The following is a 25,129-nucleotide window of genomic DNA, read 5'->3' as shown; positions in this document are numbered from 1 at the left end:
TCCACCCTTGTCCCTACCCCACCTGGGGACAGGGACGGCTCTGGCCCCGCAGTAACCCGGGCGGACAAACAAACTGTCCCAGGGAGGGAGCAGCTGCCAGCTCCCTCCTCATCCTTCCCGGTAACCCTGAGGAAAAGAGGGTTAAGTCTTCTTCCCAGGCATACATACAAAAAAAGGTTTGTGGAGCTGCTGCATAGTTCTTTTAACCACTTAGGAAAAACACTGAGTTAAGTAACTTGCCTTTTTAATTCCCCTGTTTTTAAAACTATTTTTTTCCATTTGCCTGCTTCCCAACCACCAAGTTCCAAAACACAAATCCCAGCAACAGCCCAACATTTCAAACTTTAGCAGCAACACAGGTTCAGCTCTAATCACTTCCTTGCAACATAATGGCACTTTAGTCTTTGTTGTCACCGGGATGTTTAGTGTTGCCACACGCCAGCTCTGTCACCCTGGCTTTGGTGACAACAGGGACAGCCAGGCTGTGAGTGCACACTCACTAGTGCCCCCCAGAAGCCAAGATCCTGGGAGACGCTCCACAGGGAAGGGGCTCTCAAGACCTGCAGGTAGGAGACCAGAAGTCAGAGGCACCAGCTGCATATTCCAGGACAAAGTACTCTCAGCAGCCAGGTCACCTCGGGTGCAGAAGCTTTGCCACAGGCCAGCCATCCAGGGACAGGAAACAAGAGAGCGGCTCCAACTCAAGAGGCTGTGGTTCCCCACAACCCATTTTTCTACATGGTGAGAAAACAAGCAACCAGAATCACCAAGGCTCCAGCTGAGGGTGTTGGAACACCCCAGGGTTGCAGGAGCCACTCCAGCACCTCCGTGAAGGCCCAGGTGTGTTTCTGCATTCCAGGGACAACTGCTGAGGGCTGTGGGGGACACCCCCAGTGGGAGGTGCTGCAGCAAGGACAGGAACTCGCCCCTGAGCACTGGTGAGCACCACTGGAAGGGGATGCTCAAGATTCCCTAGCTCAGAGCCAGCTCAGCCTCAGCCCATCCCAATGCAACCCAAACACGGGACACACCATGAGGATTTGAAATAATTGCATTTATTCAACCTCTTATCACAGAGAGAATATTCCAAGTTGGAAGGGACTCACAGGAATCATTGACTCCAACTCTTAAGTGAATGGCCCATACAGGGATCAAACCCACCACCCTTGGCATTATTGGTGCTGTGCTCAAACAAAGTACATCCAGATATATACATCCAGTATATCCAGACCCTCTCCTGAGAAAACTCCATGGAACAGACTGTTCTTCTATGTGGAGCACCTGAACAGGAGCTTAAGCAACACCTGGAGCCAAACCAGTTCCATCACCTTCCAGTGCAGGTGAGTGGAGCCCAGAAGTGGCTGATCCCCCTTGGTGGAGCTCACAGCTTGGGAAGGAGCCAGGATCTGGCTCTGCAGAGCTCCCACTTCCAGAGGAGAGGGCTGGGAGAGAACAGTCTGGCACTGCAGCACCAAGTCTCTCAGGGATGACTCACCCTCTGCTTAGACCTGAAAAAAGGGATAAAAAAGAATCCAGCTGAGTGATGAGCAGTTGGGCTCAGTGCTGTGTCAGATTCCATCTACGTTCTGCAACTCCTGGATGTTCCCACTGTGCCCTGTGGTTTTGGGTAGCTCATGCCTGGCCTCAGCCCCATATCCGCAGGACTCATCCAACAGTCTCCAGACTCAGGAGTCATCATGGACCAGGCTGCACTGCCACTGATCTCACCCACACCCTGCCCCACAGATCACAACTCTGGCCAATTAAAAACCTCCAAAATGAGGTTGATCATTCCCACCTGCAGAGTCCAGGTAAAAAACTGGCCACTTCCAGCACAGGCACAGTCAGTTCGAACTGTTCCCTGTCCTCCAGGCCCCACTCCAGATCATGCAATCCCAGAATGGTCTGGGTTAGAAGGCACCTTAAAAGCTCACCCTGTTCCACCCGCTGCCATGGGCAGGGACACCTTCCAGCAGACCAGGCTGCCCTAAGCCCCATCCATCCTGGCCCTGGACACTTCAGGAAAGGGGCAGCCACAGTTTCTCTGGGCAACCAGGGCCTCCCCACCCTCACAGCCAAGGAATTCCTCCCAGTATCTAGTTTAAACTTACAGCCCATCCCAACACCAGGAGTTCCCCAGAGGACACTCACATGCTCCACACTGCAGCTTCCCCGCAACTCGGGTCCTATGGGAAGCAAGCTGAAACCCTTGGGACAGGGCTCACCCTTTTCCAGAGTAACTGCTGAAAAAATTGAGCCAGAGTTTAATGCCCGAAGCCAATGGGTCACTGTAAATCCATGGCTCAGATTCTCCCAACAAATCTCAGCCCTCCAACCCTCATGGCACCTCTGCCCCCTGTGCCCAACGTTTACCCCTTTTCCCGACCAGGGGTTTCCTTCCCAACCAGACTTCCCAAAACAGTGAGGCTGGCACTAGCACAGCCTGTCTTCCTAGTGGCCCCTCTCAGCACAGGACACACCTGCAGAGAGCCCAAGACCAGCATGAATTTTACTCTTCCTCCTTTTTCGACCACAAGATCGGTACTCAGATCTGATGGGAAAGGGATTTGGAGGGATGGGCTGTGGAGTTCTAACAAGGATACTTACTACCTTCTCACCTGGGTTTATCCATCAGATGGGTGAGCTCTGAACACCCAGGACCCCTGGAAGACATCACAACATACCCCCAATATCAGCAGTGGGCTGCAGACTCATGTGGACAAAGCCCTGACTCATCCCACCCTGAAAGCACAAGCAAGCAACAGCCCAACTCCCAAAAATGTATCGGAGGGGTGAGTGACAGCCACAGGCAGAAGAGGCCCAGCAGTCAAAGACCTTCCTATTGCTCTGGCATGTTGTTGGAGACCTGCAGCTACTGCGTGGAGCCACAGCTCTTGGATAAACATGCATGCAAACATGGAATTTATCCAGTAAAGTCTGTGACAGAGTGATTGACTGGCTCTGGATCAGGGTTGATTCCTAGTTCTGCCTCTAGCCAGGCCCAGAGAGAGGAACTGCCCTTATCTCACCCACACAAGATCTGGATGGAGCAAGAACTAAGGGAGTTTGCAGGGCCCAGCCCCAAGGACAAGCCCTATGAAGGATCCATGGCCTTGGAACAGCATGTGATGGCACTGTCCGATAGCAGAGGGGCAGGAAACGCTGCTGATTCCTGCTCTGGCCCAGGGAGGCCACAAAACCTACCAAATTCTCAGCCCAAGGGAGGACTCCAGAACCTGGATCGCCCATCTCACCTGCGCAAAGCTGAGGCCGTCACCAGCCATCCCACGCTCCAGGATCACCTTCTATACCACGATGCTGCTGGGGAAGAAGAGAATCCTGAGCTTTAAGTAAATTACAAGAAAAGTAAATTGAAACAAAACTACAGACAGGATATCCAGCCCCCCCGCGCGTCAGTTTGAACCCCAGGGGCAGGGATTTGCGGCAGCTGTCTGCTTCCAGCACCAGTAACCACCCCTAGCCCACGGCGGGCCGTGTACTTTCCCGAAATGTTGCCGGACAGCTACGAAAGCTCCAACTGAGCGGCGACCGTCGAGGAAAATCCCTTTGCTCTCGGCTCCTTTTTGACCGCATCTGCCACAGCACCGACAGACGCAGCTTCGATAGGGCCGGGCGGGTCCGCAGGGCCCTTCCGCCCGCCGCCGCCTGTCCCGGGACAGGGGATTAGTTCAGCCTCAGGGGTCCCTCACTCACCCGGGGCCGGGCACAACGCCGCGCTGCCCTTCGCAGCCTTCGGAGCACACCGAAGCGCCGCCGCCGGGCGCCATAGCCACGGGGTGCCGATGCGGCGGTGCCGATGCGGCGGGAGCGCCGCGGGGACGAAGGATGCCGGTGGATGGTCCCGGATGGCCCCCGCACCGCTACCCTCACTCGCCGCCATAGCCAAAAGAGGCGGAAATTGGCCCGCGGCCACATTTTATAGTGCTGAGGTGCGGGCTCCGATTGGCTGCTGGTGCCCGGCCCTCCCGCAGAGGCCTCTGGGAGTTGTAGATCGCGCTGCTTACAGCCCCGCCACCGTCCGTCCGTTCGTTCGTTCGTTCGTTCGTTCGTTCGTTCGTTCGTTCCTTCCTTCCTTCCTTCCTTCCTTCCTTCCTTCCTTCCTTCCTTCCTTCCTTCCTTCCTTCCCCTCCATCCCATCCCAAAGGATAAACAAGCCCCGCAAACAACCTACCCATGGCAGCGGGTGGAATGAGATGAGCTTTCAGGCCCCTCCCAACCCAAACTATGTCATGATCCCGTGATTCACAACCCCCCCTAGCACTGGGAGAAGCTGCACACCCCCACCCCAGCTAAATGAGTCTTCAGTCCGGGTGGCGCAAGCGCAATTTCTCTCTCCTCCTCTATGCAAGGTGCGCACCAGGGGTTGCTCTTGGAAAAGCTGAAGGCAGCAGCTGCCCTTCCTCCCTTTTGGAACATGGAGGGAACAGTTCACCCTCGGGAATAGAAGGAAAGGTTCTTGGAAACAGAAGTCTGTTTGCCAACAAAATACCTCTGTAAGGCTCCTGGCTCATGATCCATAATCCGTGGAAAGGATTTAAAATGGGAGCACCTGCCAACGGGCTCGAAGGGAGTGCTGGAACAGCTGCTGGTACTGATGCGGAAAGCACAGCCATCGTGGGAAATCAGCCAAGCCCTGGAGAAAGGGCAAAAATGATGGTCATTTTTTGATCTATTCTGAGCAAATGAACAGATGAAAAAATTCCCAGTGTTCAGTAATGGCCTTTTGAGCTGGTAATTCCCTCCAAACATGCCAGATCAGCAACAAAATAAACCCTCAGTCATTTAAAGCCAAGTCTGGGAACGAGCCCCAAACTTTGTGTGGCCAAATCCTCCCCAAGACAGCCCTTGCCAAAGCTGGCATGGATAAGGTACAAGCAGCTGCTCCCATTCTCCTCCTCCATGGATCTCACAGCTGCTCCGCCAAGTCATGAGGCAATCCCTGGAGTCTCCTTGGCACAGCCATTTGTACAATGTGAGCTTAGAAATCATGTCAAATCCTAGGGCAGGGTAGAACCTGGGAAATCACTGTAGGAAAAAACCATCGACCTTCCCCAAAAATTCAAACCTTCGCAAACACTGTTTGGAAAGAGACTCTTCCAAATGCTGAACTCGGAGAATCCCCGAAGAGCAGAAATGAAAAGCACTGGATGCCCAGAAGACCTCAGCCTGCCATGACAAGATGGATAGAGATCCAAGAGGGGCAAAGAAAATCCCACTGCATGTCCATGGTCAGTGAAGCCCTGATGAAACCTCCCAGGAATCTCTCACCAGCCTCTTCCACGGCACAGGACAGCAAGCACATGCTGGAAGAGGCTGCAGTTCCCAGCACCTGACAGGTGGGACCAGACAATGCACAGGGATGTGAAAACTATCAGTAGGGAAAAGCAGGTGTGCATTAGTGATCCAGGTGGATTGTTGTACCTGTGGTTCCCTGGGACACATCAAGGGGACACGTCAAGTCCTGGACATGGTTAGCTCTCAATCTCTATCACCTTAGCTGTGTTATCCACCATTGCTTTTTCCCTGGAAATTTTATAGCAGAAGCAGCATGATATTTGAATTATAGACTCATGGGACATGCTGACTTGGAAGGGACCCACAAGGATCATCAGGCCCAACAGTCCTGCACAGAACACTCCAAGAATCCCACCTTGTGCCTGGGAAAAATGAGCGTGTGCCAAGCAGGACCCCAAACCCTTTCTTAAAAACACTGACTGCACTTGGAAAAACCATTTTGACTTGGAATAACTGCTAAGGAAGAAAAAAAGGGAGATATTTTCCAAAGAAATGCTCTAACCAGGAAAAAAGGGAAAGTGAGCTCTGTCAGTGACATTTCCTGAAGCAGCTCTATCAGTTTCTACTATTGCATTTCAAATTCATACCCCATCCTGCCACTGAAGTAGTTTCATGTTTAAGCAAATCCCAAGTTAAATCCAGAAACTGGTGTATCCAGTATGCTTTACAAGATCACTGGGAGATAGCAAGGCTGGAAGGTAAAAATTCCTCTCAGATCCTGTTTAGCAAAAGCTGAGGATTAACAAGCCAGTAATGAGAAACCCAGTGCAGGAAGATTAGAGTGAAATATTTATCTCTGTTCCTCAAAAGGGATTCAGAGAAATTCCTAAGGGTGTTGTGTATGTCTCAGTGTGTGGAATATGAACCCATCTCCAGAAACTGATTTAAGTAACAGGAATTTTCTCTAGTCAGACTCACATGGGAAAGAAAAAAAAAAAAAATCACTGTCAGCCCCTTTCAGCCCTCTCATCTATACATTTGCTAAAGAAATGCTTCCAGACTCCTCATCCCTTTGGAAGGATCACCCCCAGGCCAGCCCGATGTGTATTGTCAAGCTTTTAATTAAACACAGGCTAGTGACAAGAGGCCACCCCACAGCCTCAGAGCTCAGCCTTTGGAAATCACCACTCCATGCCTGAAAACACCCATGGCCCTCCAACTCTGCTGAACATTCCCAGTCTGTGTAACTCAAACGGGAATCAGAGTCCCTACAATTTCATCTAAATTGGACAATCGCATGTTCATCAAAGAACACAATAAGAATGTTTGAGTTGTTTTTGGAATTGCTATAAACCCCGCCTGCTGAAAGGCAGAGTGCTTCATGATCTCTGTTGCAGATTTGGATGCAATTTTCAGGAATTACATAATCCCAGGGAGCTGTGATATCATCTGCCTTGGACTTCTTGCTTTTAGCACACAGAGATAAAAGCAGAATTTACCTTACTACACGGAGTCCTTGTCTTTCATCCTGTGTGACACTAAATGGTAATTAATCTGGGTTTTCCTGTAGCCATCCGGGAGAAACAAAATCCCACACTCTATTTAACTTGGATTCCAAAAGTCAAACCCTACAAATCCCAGGTGGTGGCTGTTTTGTAGCTCCACATAAAAGTCTCTCCTGTGCTTCAGACACTGCAATAATGGCCGAGAGCTGAAAATGAACATTAAGATGAGTAAGTGATATAATTAAAAAACCCAAACAATGCAGAGATTTAACAGCTCCACAGAACCTTGGCTGAGATTCTTCCAAACAACCCCAAAAGCCTGGCTCATACCTCCAGGGAATGAGGCCCAGAGCCTCGCATCAACCTCTCTCCTAAAAGGAAAGCAAGAGCTATTTTAAGTTCTGCAGCACCAGTAAACAGGCGTCAGCAGGTCATCTCTGCTGGTCTTTGCACTCCCAAATTATTCCTCACGAGGGTTTGTATGTGCTCAGCTCTCCCAGGAATTAGAGGTTAGGATGGGTTGGATTAATATTTACCATTTTTCTTTCCACCACAAAACACAAGCAGAGAGCAAAAGGATTTTCCCACAGGGTTGCTGTCTGCTCCCTGATAACCTGCTCTTCACTAGAGACAGACTTGTATAGAGGTAGTTTATCCAGGCATTAGGAAATACTCCACAGACAGCAATGCTGGGCAGATCAGAACAGCAGAATAAATTCATATTGATAAATAAGTGTGGCTTCACCCCCTGGAGCAAACTGGGATGGCCACATTGTAAAAGCTAAAATTTGTGGGGGTAGGGAAAGGCAACTCCAAAATAGGAGAAGGGCGGGCACACAGGGCAGCACAGAAACAGAATGATCTAGAAAATGTTTTAAACCCCCTTCTTTACATCACTTCTGCAATGCCACTCTGCTGAACTTCCCAAGAACAGGGGCTGTCCTGGGCTGAGCGGCCACATCAGAGAATATAAAGCTCTGCTCTCTTCCACTTCTTCTGCTTCCAAAACTCCTGGCATGCACAGGGAACATTCCTTTCCTTACATTCTGAGCAGCTGAAGGTGAGACAGCAGCACAGTCAGGGGCACATCACGAGGAAAATTCACAGCAGATGAGAATGCAGTCCTCTAGCTCCACTCGTTAGGAATAACCTAACTCCAGTCACATCACCATTCCCATCACATTCCCACTTCCAGTTGATAAAAAAGACCACAGACTGACAAATACGTCATAATTATGAACACAAACAAAGGTGTAGTAGAAGTAGCTTTATCAAAGTATTTAAATTTTGTGGTAAATCTCTGCATCAACATGGGCAGGGAGGCAACGAAATGCTCTGCAGTAGCAACTCCAGTTACCAAACTATTCCTTGGATAGACATTTATTACAGGTAGTTTCTCTGTTCCTATTTCTCCAAGAGTTTAAGGCACAAAAGCCTGAAAAAGGGCTTATAACATGTATATAAGTGCTATTATTTTCACTTTCACCTCTAATGCAACATATCAGCTTAAATATATTGCTTGTCCATCCAGCTTACACATCATCCAGTAGAAAACCACTTTCCAGGTTAACAACCATTTGTTGCACAATATATCAATGCAATTTCTCTGACCCGTTTTTGCTGCAAGATCTTCAGTTTCTCTCTGACCAGACAGTGGAAGACACTACAAAATCTCAACATCTCAATGAGACCATCAAGGTGTGTCCACAATAAAAAAAATAAAGGCATGATACACAAAATAACATTTAAATATGGTTGCTGGAAAAAGTGTTTTAAACTGCTTGGTTGATGGGGAATTATTTCCTCATACACAGGTGGAAAAGCAGGCCTGGTGTGCAAGAGATCACCAAGTAAAAGGCATCAATCTGTAGTTTTATAACGCTCCTTTCCATCTTTGCTCTCCAAAGTGCTCTTTGGATTGATTGCTTAAGAACACCAAACTTGCAAGCTCAAGATCATAGTTTAAGTTAACCAGAACATAAGCTTTCATCCCATGCTCAAGTTACAGCAACCTTACTCAGTCACTAGAAAGATTTTGAGACATTTTCATGGTGTCCAACAATGATCTTTCTTAAAATAACACATTCATGAGCGTTGGGTCAAATGACTTAAGACAGTTGAATGGGCAGCAAAACAGAAAGATGGGCAGGAACCAAAATGCAAAGGGTCATTTTACTTAAAAGACCAACTTTTTTATTGTACGATGGAGTAGAGTCTCTCCCCTGTGCCATCTTGTTGCAAGTTTATAAATTACAATTCCCAGTAAGTATTAAGAGTTCATCTCAAGACAAAAGGAATAAAACTGTCGCAGTTCTAATTTTCACCATGAATAAAGGTTACCGTGATGCTCCTACAATACTTGTTCTCTACAGGAAAGGCCACAGTCCTCCTGTATTCCGAGTACCAGACCTGGGTGGGGAAAGGGCCACCCCTCGCTACTGTAGGATCCAGGGGCAGCGTAACAGTCCGGAGCGCACTGGCAGGATGTCCCACAGACACGACGCCTCAGCAGCAAGGCTATAACACAGCTGGGATCTCTGATGAGACAGTGTCCAAAGGCTGCCAATGACAGTCCATCAAGGCATCGTAGAGCTCTTCACTCTGTTCCATAAACTGCTTGTTTGCTTCATGGACGTCTAACTGAGGTGTGGGATCTGTGGAAGGAAAGACAGAAAAACAGGTCACACATCAAAGGTGTTCAGAAAAAACCCACCCTGTAAACAAGTTGGTTTATTAAAACAAGCATGGGGGAAGTCTCAATACCTCCAGGGTAGGTGTCAGAGAATAGTGCCAGACTCTGTTCAGTGGTGCCTGCTGACAGGACAAGGAGCAATGGCCATAAACTAAAACACAAGAAGCTCCACCCCAACATGAACAAGAAGTTCTTTTCATGGGCAGTGGCAGAGCACTGGAACAGCTGCCCAGGGAGGGTGTGGAGTCTCCCTCTCTGGAGACATTCCAAACCCACCTGGATGTGTTCCTGTGTCCCATACTCTAGGTAAGCCTGCATTAACAGCGGGTTGGACTGGATGATATCCAGAGGTCCTTCCAACCCCAAGTATTCTGTGATTCTGTGAATCACCAAACATTCCCAGCACTTGCCCAATCACAAACCTGACCAGATCAGCCCTAGTCAATCTCTCTGCAATGGGATAAGGACTAATTGCATCCAAACACATCCCTTTTTTCAGCGGTGATTGCCCCGCAGGAGGGCCAGTGGAGGGAACACACACCTGCACCTCACAGCCCAGTGCAGCCACCTGCACTGCCAGAAGGGGCTTGTCCTGATGGAAAGGGCAGGAGCAGAAGCAGAGGTACCTGTTCCCTCCTGCTCACTCCACTGTGAGGTCACAAGTGATGGATGGACGGATGGACAGAAGCGTCCTATACTGCTGCAAGCAGTCACCAGAGCTTGTCTGCCAATGCCTCCAGCAGCTCAAAGCTGGAGTCACGGTTAGGAACCAAGGGAGTGCCACTGGCACCACAGCATTATGTGTGAATGTAGCCCCATTTTACATGTGGAAGAAATGTTTGAGAAGCATTTTGGAGCTGGACAACAAGCCAGCAGATCCAATCCTGCTGCTCCCAATGCACAGTGATGGACTCCCCAAACCCCTGTAGGGTCTAAAGCTCACCTAACAAGACTGACAACCCAAAGCTCAGGTTATCAGAGTAGCACAATCACACGGGTCAGTAAATGACTCTCAGTGCAAAGCGGAATGAATGGAAAGTCTCTAAAACACATCAGGAATAAAATGTTTGTAAACATGTAACTTCCCTGTGAGGGAGGTGAGGCCTTGGCAGGGGTTGCCCACAGAAGCTGTGGCTGCTCCATTTCTGGAAGTGTCCAAGGCCAGGTTGGACAGGGCTCGGAGCAATCGGGTCTAGTAGAAGGTGTCCCTGCCCATGGCAGCGGGTGGAAAAAATGGCTTTTGAAGTTCCTTCCCACCCAAACCATTCCAGGATTCTATGTTTGGTTTTAGCTACATCATGTTGTAACACATTACAGGAGAAGAGATTTAAGGAAAAGGAATGATACAGTGGCAATACATGAATTCAGTTTCCTACAAATGTAGGAATCATTCATTTAATCAACCACAAAAAGAGATATCCAGAGATATTCCAACTCTAGTCCTGGTACGTTTGGTTCAGCAAAAGGAAAGCTCTCCTGGAATGCTTTTAAGAGCCACTAGGAGCTTCTGCACACATCATTACTCATACCTGTGGATCCTGTAGATCTGTTACCATGTATTTTAATTTTTTTTTTTTAAGAGAAGATACACTGCATAGTGCATATTCCACTCAAGACAGGAATCTAGAACTGCTGGCATGGAATTACAGTTTCTTGCATCAATAAATGAAAGCTACTTGAAAGCTACAGGTATCTAAAACCCCAATCTGGTTTAGTGACCCATTTCAAGAAAGGACAGCTTGGAATATTTTATCAGCGTGCTGATTAATATTATTCCCTTTTATTTTTAAACTAAAAGCACAATGAACTATTCTGGGCTCTAAATGTCAAGACTTTATAGAAAAACAGAATATCCACTTTTTTCTTGGTAGCATCTCAGAAAAAAAACCCCTAGTGAAAAAGGATAAAAATTTCAGTACTACAGAAGATTAAAATCTCAGTGCTGGGGAAGTCAAATAGTTTCCATCCTCACCAGGTTCAGACTAGGAGCAGCAACAGTAAAACCAAGATGCAACTGTTCTAGGTGATAGTGATCCACAAATTTTCTCAGATTTAGATTTATTCAAAGATATATTATAAATTGAAATTAGGGCCAATTTGAGAAAGTCCATCTCTATGCAGTGCAGAACAAACAGACAACTTCAATACAGAATTTGAGAAGCTTACCTTCCAATGCATCCTCACCAACTTCTTCGTATGTCTGCAAGGAGAAACAAACCCCTTAGGACAGTGGATAATTATATTTTCTTTTCAAGCATCACTTGTTGATTAGTACTGTCATAGACTGACTTTTATACTGGAGTTACTACAACAGAATTCTTCACACATAAGCATGTGTTCCATTCCCAACACTCCACAGGCAAGATCCCCACACTAAACCTCCAACAGAGGCAGTTCTTGAAATTCCAGGGTTGAAGTGGGGTGGCTGTTCTGATGTGTTCTATCCTTTATAACAAAGCTTATGAAGGATCCCAAAGGCACTCTGAGCACTGCCTGTACCAAGAGAACTCTTCTACCATGACAAGCGCATTAAGAGACCCTTTGTGTCCTCCAGACCTTTTCTTACCACAGCAATATACCCCCCATAAGGCAACAGGACACACCAGGGGCTAAACACTAAATAGTAGCTATATTAAGACTTCATTATTAAGAGGTCTATACTAAGATCACTTGGTGTGTTCAGTCTGGAGCAGAGGAGACTAAGGGCAGAGCTCATCAGGGTCTGCAGCCCCTCCCAAGGGACAGCTTTGATCTCTGCTCTCCATGACCAGGGACAGGACCTGAAGGAATGGCTGGAGCTGTGTCAGGGGGAGGGTTAGGCTGGATATCAGGAAAAGATTCTTCCCTCAGAGGGTGCTTGGGCACTGAACAGGCTCCCCAGGGAATGGTCATGGCCCCAAGGCTGCCCCAGCTCCAGAAGCATTCAAACGATGCTCTCAGGCACAGGGTAGGATTGTTGGGGTGTCTTGGGCAGGGCCAGGAGCTGGACTCAATGATTCCTGTGGGTCCCTTCCAGCTCACGACATTCTGTGACTCTCAGAGCTGAAGATACTCCCACGCCACCTTTCAAGCTCCGTGGTGTTTCTGTGCTGCCCTACCTGCATGGTGCTCTGCGTGTAGCCATACTGGGGGTAGCTGTAGCTGTAACTGCCTGTGTTCTGGTCGTACCCCCACTGCGCGTAGTAGCTGTGATACTGTTGGTAATACTGGTTGTAATTATAGTTGTACATCTGATTGTACTCCATTGGTTTCACACGATTACTTCAAAAAATAAAGCAGGAGTAAGTTGCAAATATTGCAGAACAAGTATGAAAAAAGCAGTGAAATAGCTTAAGATACAATGTGGTAAAAAGACAAGGCTTAGTCTAACATGCAAATTTCAATCTTTAAAATAGAAGCACTATTTACTGCAGCAGTATTTATTATTCGCATACATTTGCATAAAGAAAGAAGTGGTTTAAATTTAATGCCCTTTCCCGTATTCATATTCCTCTTCCTTAATAAACATTGCTTTCATTCTTTACGAGCTAATTGGGTATCACCTCCTGCCTTTGCGAAGGGAAGAGTTCAGGACTGTGAGCTTCAGTTTTGAACAATCCTGAACCACAATCCAGATACTGGGGTCCCTTTTTCTTTCTGATAAAGAGGATGAAGTTAAGTGATCTGCAGCTTTCTGAGAGAAGGTACTGAGTCTTGCTTTACATGAAGAGTTAAAGACTTAAAGTCTTGCAAAAAACCTGGAGTTTTCTTTTGCAAGAATGGAAAAAACTCCCTTCTGCCACTGTCGTACAGAAACCTAAGCAAGGACTTGTCCCCTTTCTCTCTGAACTGGGTGGTCTTCAATGCACAGACTTGAAAAAGTTCATGAAATAAGAACTACTAGTAATCAAAAAATAAACTTAAATACCCTGTGAACTGACTAAAATTCCTATTCCTTGTCATAAAGTGGCAGCATTCCCAAGTAACTAGGATTCCACCTATCAAGATTTGAAATAATGAGATGACAAATATTGTTTGAAAATGAAAATATGTCACACATAAAGCCATTTCTACTCATGATGAAATTAGTGAGAAGTAGGAAGAAGGAAACATCAATCTTCTCACCATGATACACCCCTTTTTTCTGCTTTTCTCTTCCTTTTCCCCCCCAAGGCTTATGAGGTCACTGAAAATCTAAATATTATTCAAATAGGGAGCAATTACTATGATTCGTATTACCCTAGTGCTACGAGCCCCAAGTCAGACCAGGATCTCATTGTATCAGGTTCTGAACAAACACAGAAAAAAAAGTTAATCCCTGCCCCAAAACTCTTACATGTAGTAGACATCATAATAGAATTAGCAAGGTAGTTGAGCTTTGCTATCCAGACATCAATAAGCAGATTTAGACTATTTCAATTTAATGCAAAGGAACATACGCTTTAAAAACAATCATATTTAACTACAGTGTGTGTGCATGTGTGTGGGTTTAATAATGTTTACAATTCAAAACAGTGCAAAATGCTTAGTCTTGAGCTAATGTTATAATTTCTTTGAACTTCTCGGCATTCTGATGCTCCCCATATTCATGGGTATTCCTTCATTTTGTGATGGAAACATCCAGGACATGTACCTGAAGCACTAAAAGGCATTTAAAAACAGATGTGATTTCTCATGTAAACGTCCACCTGTTCTTCTACTCACGCTTTTGGTATAGCCACACTCAAGCGTACAGGTTTAGAGCCCAACCCCACAGCTCCCTGACACTCTGTCAGTGCTCTCTTCTGTTCCAGTTCATCCGTGAATTTCACAAACCCGTAACCTCTGCAGAGACACAGAATAACTCACATAAAACCAACCCCAAAGAGCCATGCCACGTTATAAAAATTAGTTACAGTGAAATTTGAATTGGTTTGGGAAACACAGTGAATGAAAATGTTCATTAGGGCTGTTCCTGCTTTTGGGAGAGATGAAATGATTCTGCCTTCCAGTTGCTCTTCCTAAATGCCTGAAGCCACATGTCTAAGCTCTGGCAGTGCTTTCAAGGGCTTGTCAATGTAAAGTAGATCTTGTGCCAGTGGATTCTGGGGAACCGGAAGTGAGCTGACACAAGCCATGTTGAAATGCGTTGAACTGACAGTGGTAAAACCCCAAATCCCTGCTGGGAGGATACTGATAATCTCAAGAGTTGCAAGTCAGCACAGGATTGACAAGACAGACACTGCTCGTATCCAAAACTGCCCCACTGTGAAGGATAACACTACTTTTCCCTAGGGTCAATGAGATATGCTTTCCAGTCAAGTTCACTTTTCAACAGGAATATATTCAAATAGGCTTTCTGCCACTTCCAGCAACAGCATTTCCAACACTGGGCCTGAAAATGAGCTCTTAACATCAAGTAGCTAAAACCTGCTCCGAGAGCACAGCTGGAACAGGGACAGCACATCCAGAACCCCTAGACTCTGCAACAACCCTTCAGTGTGGTGTGGCAGCACTACACGTCAGCCAGACAGAAATCTCCAACTCTCTCCAACCCCAACGATCCTTTGCGTGGGATTTTGATGCTGTAGTGAGTCAGAAGCAATGCAACAGCATCCAAGAGGGCAGTGCCAGGATCCCGTCATGGGATGGGCTGCCTCATGCAGCAGAAAGATCAAAGACTTAGGTGTGGGAGGAATCCATCTAAGCAAAAGAAGGAATCTGGGAGGGAAGGGCTTGTCTACCTGGGGAAAAGAACGAGCCGTAAGCAAGGGTGTAAATTTACAGTGCATTATCTATTCTGTGTGAACTGCTAAACACCAAGTAATGTGCTACTTTGAAAGCAGCATCACCTACTACTCATGGGAGGTCCTCACTGGCAGCTATTCCAGAGCAGTTCACGCCCCAGAAAACGCAGTACCTTGCACAGCAAGCTCCACACACAAGTCCAAATATCTTATTTTTATACATATATACAGGTATGGATGTATCCTCCTCACAAAAAGACCAGATCAAAGATTAGGCTTATCTACGTACAAACTAGATTATTAAGCACAAGCAAAACTGTACACAGGCCCATGTTCGTTTAACTTGCCCTCTGCCAAAGGACTATGGCAAATTGATCCAGCGCAAGTCAACTTCTAAGTCAGTTTAAGGTGCTCACACACAAACCCAACTAAGTTTCTAAGCTGCCAAAAGACTCCTGCAGATTTTCAGATGGGACCAGGAGTGTTTAAGAGAAACTGGGAAGACTGGGAGTTCCAAAATAGAGACAGGTGGAGTTGGATGCAGTGTACAGGATGGAGTTGGATGCTGGGTACTGCAAGGGAGACAGTGATTCTTCCAAGTCTTCCAGACATTTAGTTCTTCCACACCAATGGCTAAATCACTGGTGTGAAAAGAAATAATTTCTTCCTGGCCAGGACCTCCTTGCAGACCTTCTGTCCTGTCCCTGAAGTTTGGAAAAGCCCCAACACCTGCACCCTCAGCAGAAAGCAGAGAAGCAGGCATGGCACCACAGCACCACACTCCAAGCTCCTCTCCTGTCTGGAACAAGAGGTGCTGGGAGGAGGCCTTCCTGATCCAGCAGCCCTGGCTGGAAGGGCCAGGGCTCCACTGGGCATGTCCACAAGCCCTAAGCTCCTCTCTCCCATCACACTGACACCTGCAGTTGCCTCAGCTTTGAGCAATTGCACAAGTCTCAACAAAGCCCCTGGCACCAACACTCTGGCACTGCGAGGGGAGACAGCTTTGCTTTTCCCAGAAACAGGCGTCTAAGTCCCTGCTCCTTCCCCACTTCCCAAGCTGCCACGGATTCCCTTTCCTTGAGGTCTGCACCTATGTACAGCTCCCAAAACCCAGCGAATAGTCCAGCCTGCAGTACCAACACCTGTTCTACAGACAGAGACTGAAGCAGGTGCAGCACAACGGGAACTGCGGGGTTTACACTGAAGAGGAGGAGGAGGAGCAGAAGGCATGCAGAGCCCAACCCAGCAGTGTCAGTCCCAGGTGAGGTGGCAATGACAGCACGAGGACCCAACAGCCAGAGTGCCTGAGCAGCTCTGCAAGAGGTTCAGGTTGGACATGAAGAGGAACTTCATGACTGGGGAGGGAGTGCAGCTCTGGAACAGGCTGCCCAGACAGGTTGAATTATCTCCTGTTTTCCAGGTTGAATTATTTCCAGGTTTTCCAGGCCACACAATTCATGGATGATATGATCTAGTGCTGGCTGCAGTCCTGTTTGGAGCTGGACCAGAGACCCCCAGAGATTCCTTCAAACCAGCATGTCTAAGACTGAGAAACTGCATATGAGAAGGTGGGGGCACCTACAGCCATAGCCTGTATCTTATCCCAACATTCTCACAGGTATTATATCAGAAAATTGTGCTTCACTGAAGCCATGCTCTGCTTTGAAAACAAGGATGCTCACCAACTGCTCCCTCATCTGGAAAATTCAGCTTAATTTTGTGCTACTTGGAAAACGTTTTAACTACATGAAGAAATCCAACTTTTTGATACCTGTTTTTGGCAAGACATTTTCAGGAAAGACAAACGAGGCACCTACTGAGAACCTGACAGTGAATCACAGCTTTGTGTGCCCTACCCTGTTTGAAATAAAAACCTGTACAGCTCTCACAGGAATATATACTCAATAGCCTAAAGTTTGTAAAGCACAATTCCACCCGAGAGTCCAGGAAGGGAGTGTTTCAAGATTACTTAAGACATTTTTCAGCATTTTAAGAAGTGCAGTAACACAAAAGGGCCTCACACTGACAGAGGAGTGACAATACCCATGGTGACTATTAAAACTCACGCAAACTGCAGACTGAATGGCCAAGAACACTGTATTTTAAGATCAGTAAAATCTAAGAAAAATAATTTTTTTCCCCCCTTGCTGCATTCTATCCTTCCTGTTGCCACATGTGAAGTGAAAAAAAAAAAAGAGTGAATAAAAGATTACTTACTTGGATACTCCTGCCTGGTCCAAAACAACTTTTCCACCTCTACACGATGGATAAACTTTAACAAAAAATTCATATAACATCCCGTCATCCACATCGGGAGTCAGGTCTCCCACAAAAAGGGAATATTCTGGACTAAAGAAATCAAAAGAAAACTTCTTAAATACAATCACACACACACAAAAGGGACATGCTGAGTGACAGTTACCATTTAGCCTAAATATTTGAACTCAGAGAAGAGTGATATTAAAAGACCATTTAATGGAGACTTTAAAGTGTCACCAGTTAAGCTGCTTAACTAATATTTTTATTGACACTGCTTTTTCAAGTTAATTCAAGCAGCACAACCAACCTACTTAATACTGCTCTTTATTTAAAGATTATTTCACTGCTTATTACTCACAGGATATCTCTGATTTCTCATATGGCACGAAAACATTAATATCTCATTTATAGATACGCTATTTCCAATACATAGATCTTAAATTATAATTTATAGATCTCAAATGATAAGATATGATTACATATTTTGATGCTACAAAGTTTAAATACCGTTAAGGACACTGGATAAATCTGCTGTGCCACACACAGGGCAAAGCACAAAACTGGCAGTCTAAGTTCTCCTCCCTCTGCTAAAGACTAGCAGTGATGAACTTCAGGTTTACATATTTTGAATACTTTTTGCAAGGCAATTGATGAAGAGACATTAGGCAGGCAAAATTAATATTTAAATATTGAGCACTTACCTGTTATCGGGCTGTTTTCCATATGTTGCATAATTCAATTTAAATCGCTTCGCCTGAAACAAGGCAAAAATGAATCCATACATTCAAACATTGTCATATGATTTCAAACAATTAGGAAAAAAAATACAATAAACTGATTTAATACAACTTTCTTAATGCTGATACATGTTCAATTGCCTTCAGGCCAGCCAGTTAAGGTAACAAGCACATTTTTATTTAGTGCCAATACAGATATAATAATGAAAATCAGAACCCGAACAGAAGGTACTAATAACAAATGTTAAATTTCTTCCAATTCTAAGGTCTTAAAATGAAATGACAGCACCACTATTGGAGTTTTGTGATTTAACACAAACACTGGCAGACCAGAATCCACCACACTGGAAAATGGAATCAACCTGAGTCTGGAAGTGTGGCTAAATACTTGGTTCTGGACATTTAGCAAGATCCAGAATTAAGGGGTTCTGAAAGAACTACATTGGACACTGGAGGCCTCTCTAAATTTTGCATCTGAATTTATTTTTAAAACAAGTTTCCAGATTTGTGCCCTCTGGCACATCTGGAACTCTCTGTCCCCAACCTATCAGACTTCAGCAACTTGTGCCCAACTTAGATGTAAGTTTAGACCAAGATCTTTGGATCAGCTCTTAGAGATCAGGGGCTAATCTCAGGATCAGAAATCAGGATTTCAGATCACAATCAGAAATGCCCTAGAGATCAGGGCACGTGTTCAGTACAGTGAAGAGCCCAGTGTGTTCCTGGACCTTGTATGATGGATTTCCTTCCCTCAAAGATAGGTAAATAATTCTTGGGAAACGGAGCACAGACTTAACTCTAGGCTACAATCCCGTTCCTTGCATGCTTGCATTCTCTAGAGCACAGCGCTACACAACTTCTGTGGATCATTTACAAGCTAACACAAAATTTAGATTCCATTTTGAAGCACTTAGATCTTTTTTTTCGGATCCTGCTCTTCACTGCCATATTCTGGGTTTAAAATCATTGAGAGACCTGAGAGTACGTCCACTCAGTAACTGGGAACACCAATTCTTGGAAAAGAGAGACAGCACCAGCGCCATGGCTCTCTGTTATTCCTTTGGCTGATTCAGTATTTAAAAATAAATAAAAGCATGAGCCCCAGTCAAGTTTTCTGTAAACAGAAGTCTCTAAATGCAAAGGATGAGCTGAGCAGTTGCCTGCTGAGTGCACTGATTTGGGCTGCTTTGGATCTCTGCCTGACATCTGTAATTCTCTCCGTGTGGTATGCAAATCATCCCTCCACACAGCACAGTGATTTGAACAAAACTGTGAAGAAGGATGGGTATTCCCAAACCCAAACTTCCATTATTATCTTACTCTTACAAGAGCTGCTCTCTTTGTCTCTCCAGTGACTACAGAAGGCATCCAGGATGATCAGCTTGCCTTAATCATGAGCAAACACGTGAAACAGATATCTCCAGGCCTCTCGTCGACTCCTTTTAACGGGGCACGTCACCCTCTCAGGAACGTCGACTAAATAGTTCAATCTGAACTTCCCAGTTTCCTACTCTGGGTATTAACTACTCTGAAACAGGAATCCATTAACCTTGTATATCACACCATAACTGAGGTGATTCTAGAGCTGCTTTATGAACCAGTCACCCCAGCTACTGCAGCCAACTCCTGTGGGTACAACAGACAGCTGTGTCAGCCGTCCCATTTTAATCTACCACACATTCGAGTCAACATCCTAAAATTAGCCTCTCTGACTATTCCTCCTCTTCTTTTTAACTACCCAGCTTTTATGTACAGGAGACATTAGTTATGCACTGCAATTATTCAATGCTCTGGCTCCTTCTCCACTGTAAAGAGGTTTGAATAACTTCTGTTTGCTAAGGGCCAAGAACAATGCAAGGTTAAAAGTCATGTTTCTCTTGCAAATCAATGTTACTCAAAAGTCAGTGTGAACTTGCAAGTTCATCCTGTACACATGTAACAACACACATAGGTAAATTCTCAGGTTGCCTCATCCTTGAAAGTGTTCAAAGCCAGGCTGGATGGGGCTTGGAGCAACCTGGTCTAGCGGAAGGTGTCCCTGCCCATGGTAGGGGATGAAATGTGATAAGCTTTAAGGTCCCTTCCAACCCGAACCACTCTGTGACTCCATGATTATAACAAAAGGAGAGAGATGGAAGAATTATGGCAGACATACACTATACTCAGTCCAATTTCTTCCTTTTTCTTCTCAGGTTTCTCATTAGTCCAACTTTGGTAACAGCAGAAATGCTCAGATATAAAAAACCCTGCACCCCACATCACTTCTACACCTGGATTTTATCCAGACAGTCACAAAGAAATCAGTGATTTTTCTCAACAATTTTCTGAGCAAGCACATTAATAGTTTTGTAGTCATAACTTCAAATCTAAAGCAAAGAAGAATCCCAGTTTGCTAACTGTTGAATTTGTCTGTAATCCTTAAAAATACAGATTCTACACTATCAGTCCCTTCCAAGTTTTGGTTCTCATATGGCTGATCCCGTTTACTTACCGGTGTAGCACCAGGAAGTGGTTTTCCATTGATTTTGTGTAAACATTTCTCTGCAGTAGCTAGATCTGCAAATTCTACAAAGCAATAGCCTGCTGGAATTCTGAACATACAACACAGGAGAGAAGAGACAAAGGTTATAAATTTAAAACACATTTGAGGAGGGAAGTTGTATTTAGATAACTGGTAGGAAATTTGCTATAGTTGCAATACATAGAACAGTTCCTTTTTAAAGTATAAACATAAGCTACCAAAGAGAAGCTGGATCTCAAGGGATAGCCCCTACTTACCATAAGTCAGGTCAACATAAGCACATAGAAAATGGTTTAGCTTACAGTTTACTTCCAACTTTCATTGACCACCAATTTGCCGACCCAAGTTTAAACTACTGAAAACTGAAATTACGACACTTAAAAGAATAATGAACAAGAATAAAATGACTTTATTCTGCATACAGTCACTCACTTTATTTCAAATGAACTCTAAAGGTTCTCATATTGCTCCAAGTCAGACTTCCCACCTCTGTCAGCATCACATAGCTGCACTACAGACTAGTGACCAAAGCCTGGGGGTGGTAATTCCCAGAGGGATGGAATGAGATACATACACTGCTCTGACTGAGTGCTGGAGCACTGCAGAATGAGGGCCAAACCTTGTTTGTTGAGGGGAGGGTGAAGAGCCAGCAGTGCCCTCTCCATTGCTCTCATCAATATTCTCATATTGGTGGCAGCAATGGTGGGAAACTCAAAGGGAAAATTCACTCTGATATGGAAGTATCACGGCGACACTTCAGTCCAAATGCACTGGGAGAACAAACAGAAACAGTTACCCTGTCAACCTGTTTCGAATGATTTTTACACTCAGTACAAGCTCTCCCATGGTGGCAAAGGCTCTTGAAACAAAGTTTTCATCCATATAGGGCTCCAGCTACAAAAGCAAAAAAAAAAAAAAGTAAGTTAGATCAGGGCATCTACAAAAAAGAGAATATATGTGTCAATGTCCCCCTAAGCAGTTAAAACATTATTGAGAAGGATTTTACCCTTACACTTCAAAAAGAAGACTCATTTAAGAGGGTCGATGCCACTCAAAACCAGCAGGCATGCATGAACCAGGCTCAACAGTCTGCAAAGTGGAACCCAAGAGACAGCATGAATTTCAGAGAACAGGGAGCTTCACAGAAGGACAAAAGCCACTCAGAAACATACAGCAACAAACTGAGCATTCGCTACAGGGAGCAGGGGAGAAGGAGGTGGCAGGCTCCTTCTCCAGGTGCAAGCGAAGGCTGGGCCAGCGCTGTGGATACACAGGTGTGGCGCAACCCCAGGTGGCATGCGGCAGGTGACACCGCCCTGTGGAGCTGCGGTAGGGGTCTGCAGAGCTGCGTCTGCCTCGCACAACCCCGGAGATAACCAGGGCAGCACTTGGGGGAAACCCTGGAATCGCGTCCCACAGCGGCTCTACGCTTTGTACAGCCCATGGGAGCACTGACCGTGTTCATGTCACAGGTGAGGGTGGCACTGTGCAGGTAAGAGTGTATGTGAACATGCTGGAGAGCAGGTGTCTGCGTGATGTAAGGGACTGATAAGTCCCTTACAAGGAAATGGTGCTGGAATTTGGATCAAATATACTATAAAGAGCCTGAGTGAACAGGGCACATCTCTGTATAACAGAAACTGGAGGAGGGAACTAACCAAAATTAAAATGGGGAGCACTGTGTGTGACAGGTAACATGGAGCTGAAAATATATATATATGAAATATATATAGCTCCATGTATCTACCTGTGTAAGACAAGTAGCTCACGGTAACCTACAGCCCTCAAGTATTTGTGTGTCTGTCAGGTACCAGATGGCTCCACCTTGTGTGCGTGACAGAATGTGCGGTATGTGAAAGAAGGTGACCATACTGCACTTGCACGTGTAAAAGGCAGCAGATGCCCTGTGGAGGTGAGTGTGAAGCAGAACTGACTTGTCCCAGGAGCAGAGGCAGCACCACTCTGTACAGACCTGCCATGCAAGGTGATCCTGGGGGAGTGTGTGTGTGTGTACAGGAAAGCTGGATTCATAAAGGCAACAGGTTGCTTGGATATGTCTGTGTGGCTCAAAGAGCCATGGCCTGCTTGTGAGAGTGGCGATGAAAAAGAAGATGGGCTTTATGGTGCAGAGGTGGCAGATAACCCTCTGGGTGGGAAAAGGGGAGAACAGACTCAAGGGAGTCTCCATGCATGAGCAGAGGCAGTAGAGGACTCCCTGATACAGTGGCAAACTGGGTGTGCTGAGTGTGCGTGTGGGAGAGAAGTACCCTGTGGGATCCTCAGGGATGTGTTGGGCTGTGTGTACACACACACACGTGAGAGATGAAGAACACTACATGCAAGCAGGACTGTGCTGGTGAGACCTGCAAGAAAGGGGCTGAAGGAAGACGTACATCCAAGAAACAGGTGGCAGGGAAGTTGTGACATGCTAGTGTGTGTGACTGTACACGCATAGTGGAGTGCACACAGATGTGTACAAACGTGTGTCAGACAGCAAAGACACTACACACAGCAGTGGGACCGCATGTGTGAGTGTGTCACAGCGTATGACAGTGGCAGCAATGCAGGCACCACATCACACTGAACACACACATACACACACAGGCAGTGTGGGTGGGTGGCAGAGCACTACAGCACGCTGGGGTGAGTACACACGTGTGTGAAAGTGTATGCTCAGCAGCGAGTGGTGAGGGACACAAGGGCACAAGAGTGAGGGTGTGTGAAGGGCACACAAGGGACACTGTGGGCTGTGCATCACTGTGAGTGTGCCCACAGTGTGCACATGAGAGGGCATCACGACAGACACCCTTGGGTGAAGAAGCACTTGTGAGTGTGCTTCTCACAGGTGCTCTTCCTGCCAGGTACACACACAGGCAGGAATGAGGGAACTAGCAGGGTGTGTAAGTGCCTGTGAATGTGTGTGCATGTAGGAGAGTCAAAATCCCTATGAGGGTGTAAGTACACCCACAGGTGTGCATGTAGGGGGCAGGTTGTGAGGGATAATCTTGGAGAGGTGCATACAAATGTGAGTGCCCACAAGTGTGAGCACAATTAGCAGCACAACCATGAGTGTGTGTAATTGGACAATATGAGCATGTAAGTGCCTATAGCAGCTGAGCTGGTAGAACAGCAGATAAATCCTCGAAGCATGCAAGTGTACATGCTGTGAGTATGGGAGTGTGTAAGTGCCTCTTAAGAGTAAGGAAATGTGAGACTTGTTGGTACCCACACGTGTCTGCCCACCAGGGACACTGGTGTAAGTGTTGCTGTGACCTGGCTGCGGGCAGACGACGACGGTAACTCTGGGGTGTGTGTATGCGTGTGAATGTAACTGCTCACAAATGTGCCTGTCGGGCTGGGGTTATGTCTGAGTCTGTGTGTCAGCCTGTGTGAGCATGTCAGCATGCACAGGAGTGTGTGAGGCGAGTGTCACTTGGGGAGTTTAGGTGTGCCTGAGTGTGTGAGGGGCTGTGCAGCTGTGTCAGTGTGGGGGTCAGTGGTGTGAGGAGATCAGTTAGTCAGGGAGAGTGGTCAGCTGGTGCCAGGTGTCAGTCAGTGAGGGTGTCAGAACTGTGAGGATGTCAGTCTGTCGGTTGTTGTGTGGGTGTCAGAGTGTCAGCCAGTCATTGTGAGGGTGTCAATTGGTGTGGGGGTGTCAGTCAGTCAGAGTGAGGGTGTCAGTTGCTGTAATGGTGTCAGACAGTCAGTGTGAGGGTGCCAGAGTGAGGGCATCAATTGGTGTGTCAGTGTGAGGGTGTCAGTCGGTCGACGTGAAGGTGCCAGTCAGTCAGTGTGCGGGTGCCGGTCAGTGACGGTATCAGCCGGTCAGTGCCCCCCGCGCCCCCCCGGCCCGGCCGCTTCCCCCCGCAGTCCCGCCGCCCCCCGCCCTCGTCACAAAGCCGCGCGGTCCCGGCCGGACACTCACGTCCCCCATCCACAGGCTGGCGGCCATACTGCTCCCGCAGGCCCCGCGGCGGGTTCAGCGGGGCCGCGCGTTCCGCCTCCCGGCCCGGCCCCGGCCCCGGCCCGGCCCCGCCGCCGCCGCCCCTCCCTCTGTCCCTCCCCCGGTGCCCCGGTCCCTCGGTCCCTCCCCCGGTCCCTCCCGCCGCCGCCCGGCCCGGCCCCGCCGCCTCCTCCGCGGCCCCAGCGGGCGGAGAGAGCGGCGCCCCCGCCGCCGCAGCGTCCCCTGGCGGCAGGAGGAGCGACAGCCGCGGGAGGGAGCCGGGGGGAGAGGGCGGGGGTTTGGGGCAACTTGAGGAGGGTTTGGGGCAACTACAGCTACCTGGAAGGAGATTGTAGTGAGGTGGGGGACCTGTCTCGTCTACAGTGCCTGCAGTGAGAAGGCAAGGGGAAATGGCCTTAAGCTGAGACAGAAGATTCAGATATTAGAAAAAAATCACAGAATGTGCTGAGTTGGGAGGGACCACAGGGATCACCGAGACCAACTCTTAGCC

At 47.0% G+C, this 25,129-nt stretch overlaps 1 protein-coding gene and 1 long non-coding RNA gene across 5 annotated transcripts; both read right to left on the bottom strand.

The window, feature by feature from the left end:
• Positions 1-1,033: 1,033 nt before the first annotated feature.
• Positions 1,034-4,107, bottom strand: LOC309581698. Of its 2 annotated transcripts, none has more exons than XR_014227053.1 (5): positions 3,715-4,107; positions 3,255-3,318; positions 2,608-2,663; positions 2,152-2,243; positions 1,034-1,508 (listed from the first exon to the last, which is right to left on the bottom strand). It is a non-coding gene; the product is annotated as an uncharacterized lncRNA (long non-coding RNA). The 2 variants fall into 2 exon arrangements; XR_014227054.1 differs by having other exon boundaries at positions 2,619-2,663; positions 3,715-4,100.
• A 3,887-nt stretch (positions 4,108-7,994) lies between these two features.
• TRNAU1AP (tRNA selenocysteine 1 associated protein 1) lies at positions 7,995-24,717 on the bottom strand. 3 transcript variants are annotated; one of them, XM_082296750.1, is made up of 10 exons: positions 24,601-24,672; positions 21,688-21,764; positions 21,472-21,569; positions 20,646-20,745; positions 18,119-18,171; positions 17,376-17,507; positions 14,137-14,256; positions 12,552-12,714; positions 11,620-11,653; positions 7,995-9,415 (listed from the first exon to the last, which is right to left on the bottom strand). In XM_082296750.1, exons 3-10 carry the CDS (start codon positions 21,555-21,557, stop codon positions 9,279-9,281), a joined length of 825 nt encoding a protein of 274 aa, XP_082152876.1. In that variant the 5' UTR covers positions 21,558-21,569; positions 21,688-21,764; positions 24,601-24,672; the 3' UTR covers positions 7,995-9,278. The 3 variants fall into 3 exon arrangements, with proteins under 3 accessions (XP_082152876.1, XP_082152875.1, XP_082152877.1); XM_082296749.1 differs by lacking the exon at positions 21,688-21,764 and having other exon boundaries at positions 24,601-24,717; XM_082296751.1 differs by lacking the exons at positions 14,137-14,256; positions 21,688-21,764 and having other exon boundaries at positions 24,601-24,717.
• Positions 24,718-25,129: the final 412 nt, after the last annotated feature.

The sequence above is a fragment of the Coloeus monedula genome, assembly GCF_965178545.1.
Source record: "Coloeus monedula genome assembly, chromosome: 24".
Classification (NCBI taxonomy): domain Eukaryota; kingdom Metazoa; phylum Chordata; class Aves; order Passeriformes; family Corvidae; genus Coloeus; species Coloeus monedula.
This window is presented reverse-complemented; position numbering and strand designations above follow the sequence as displayed.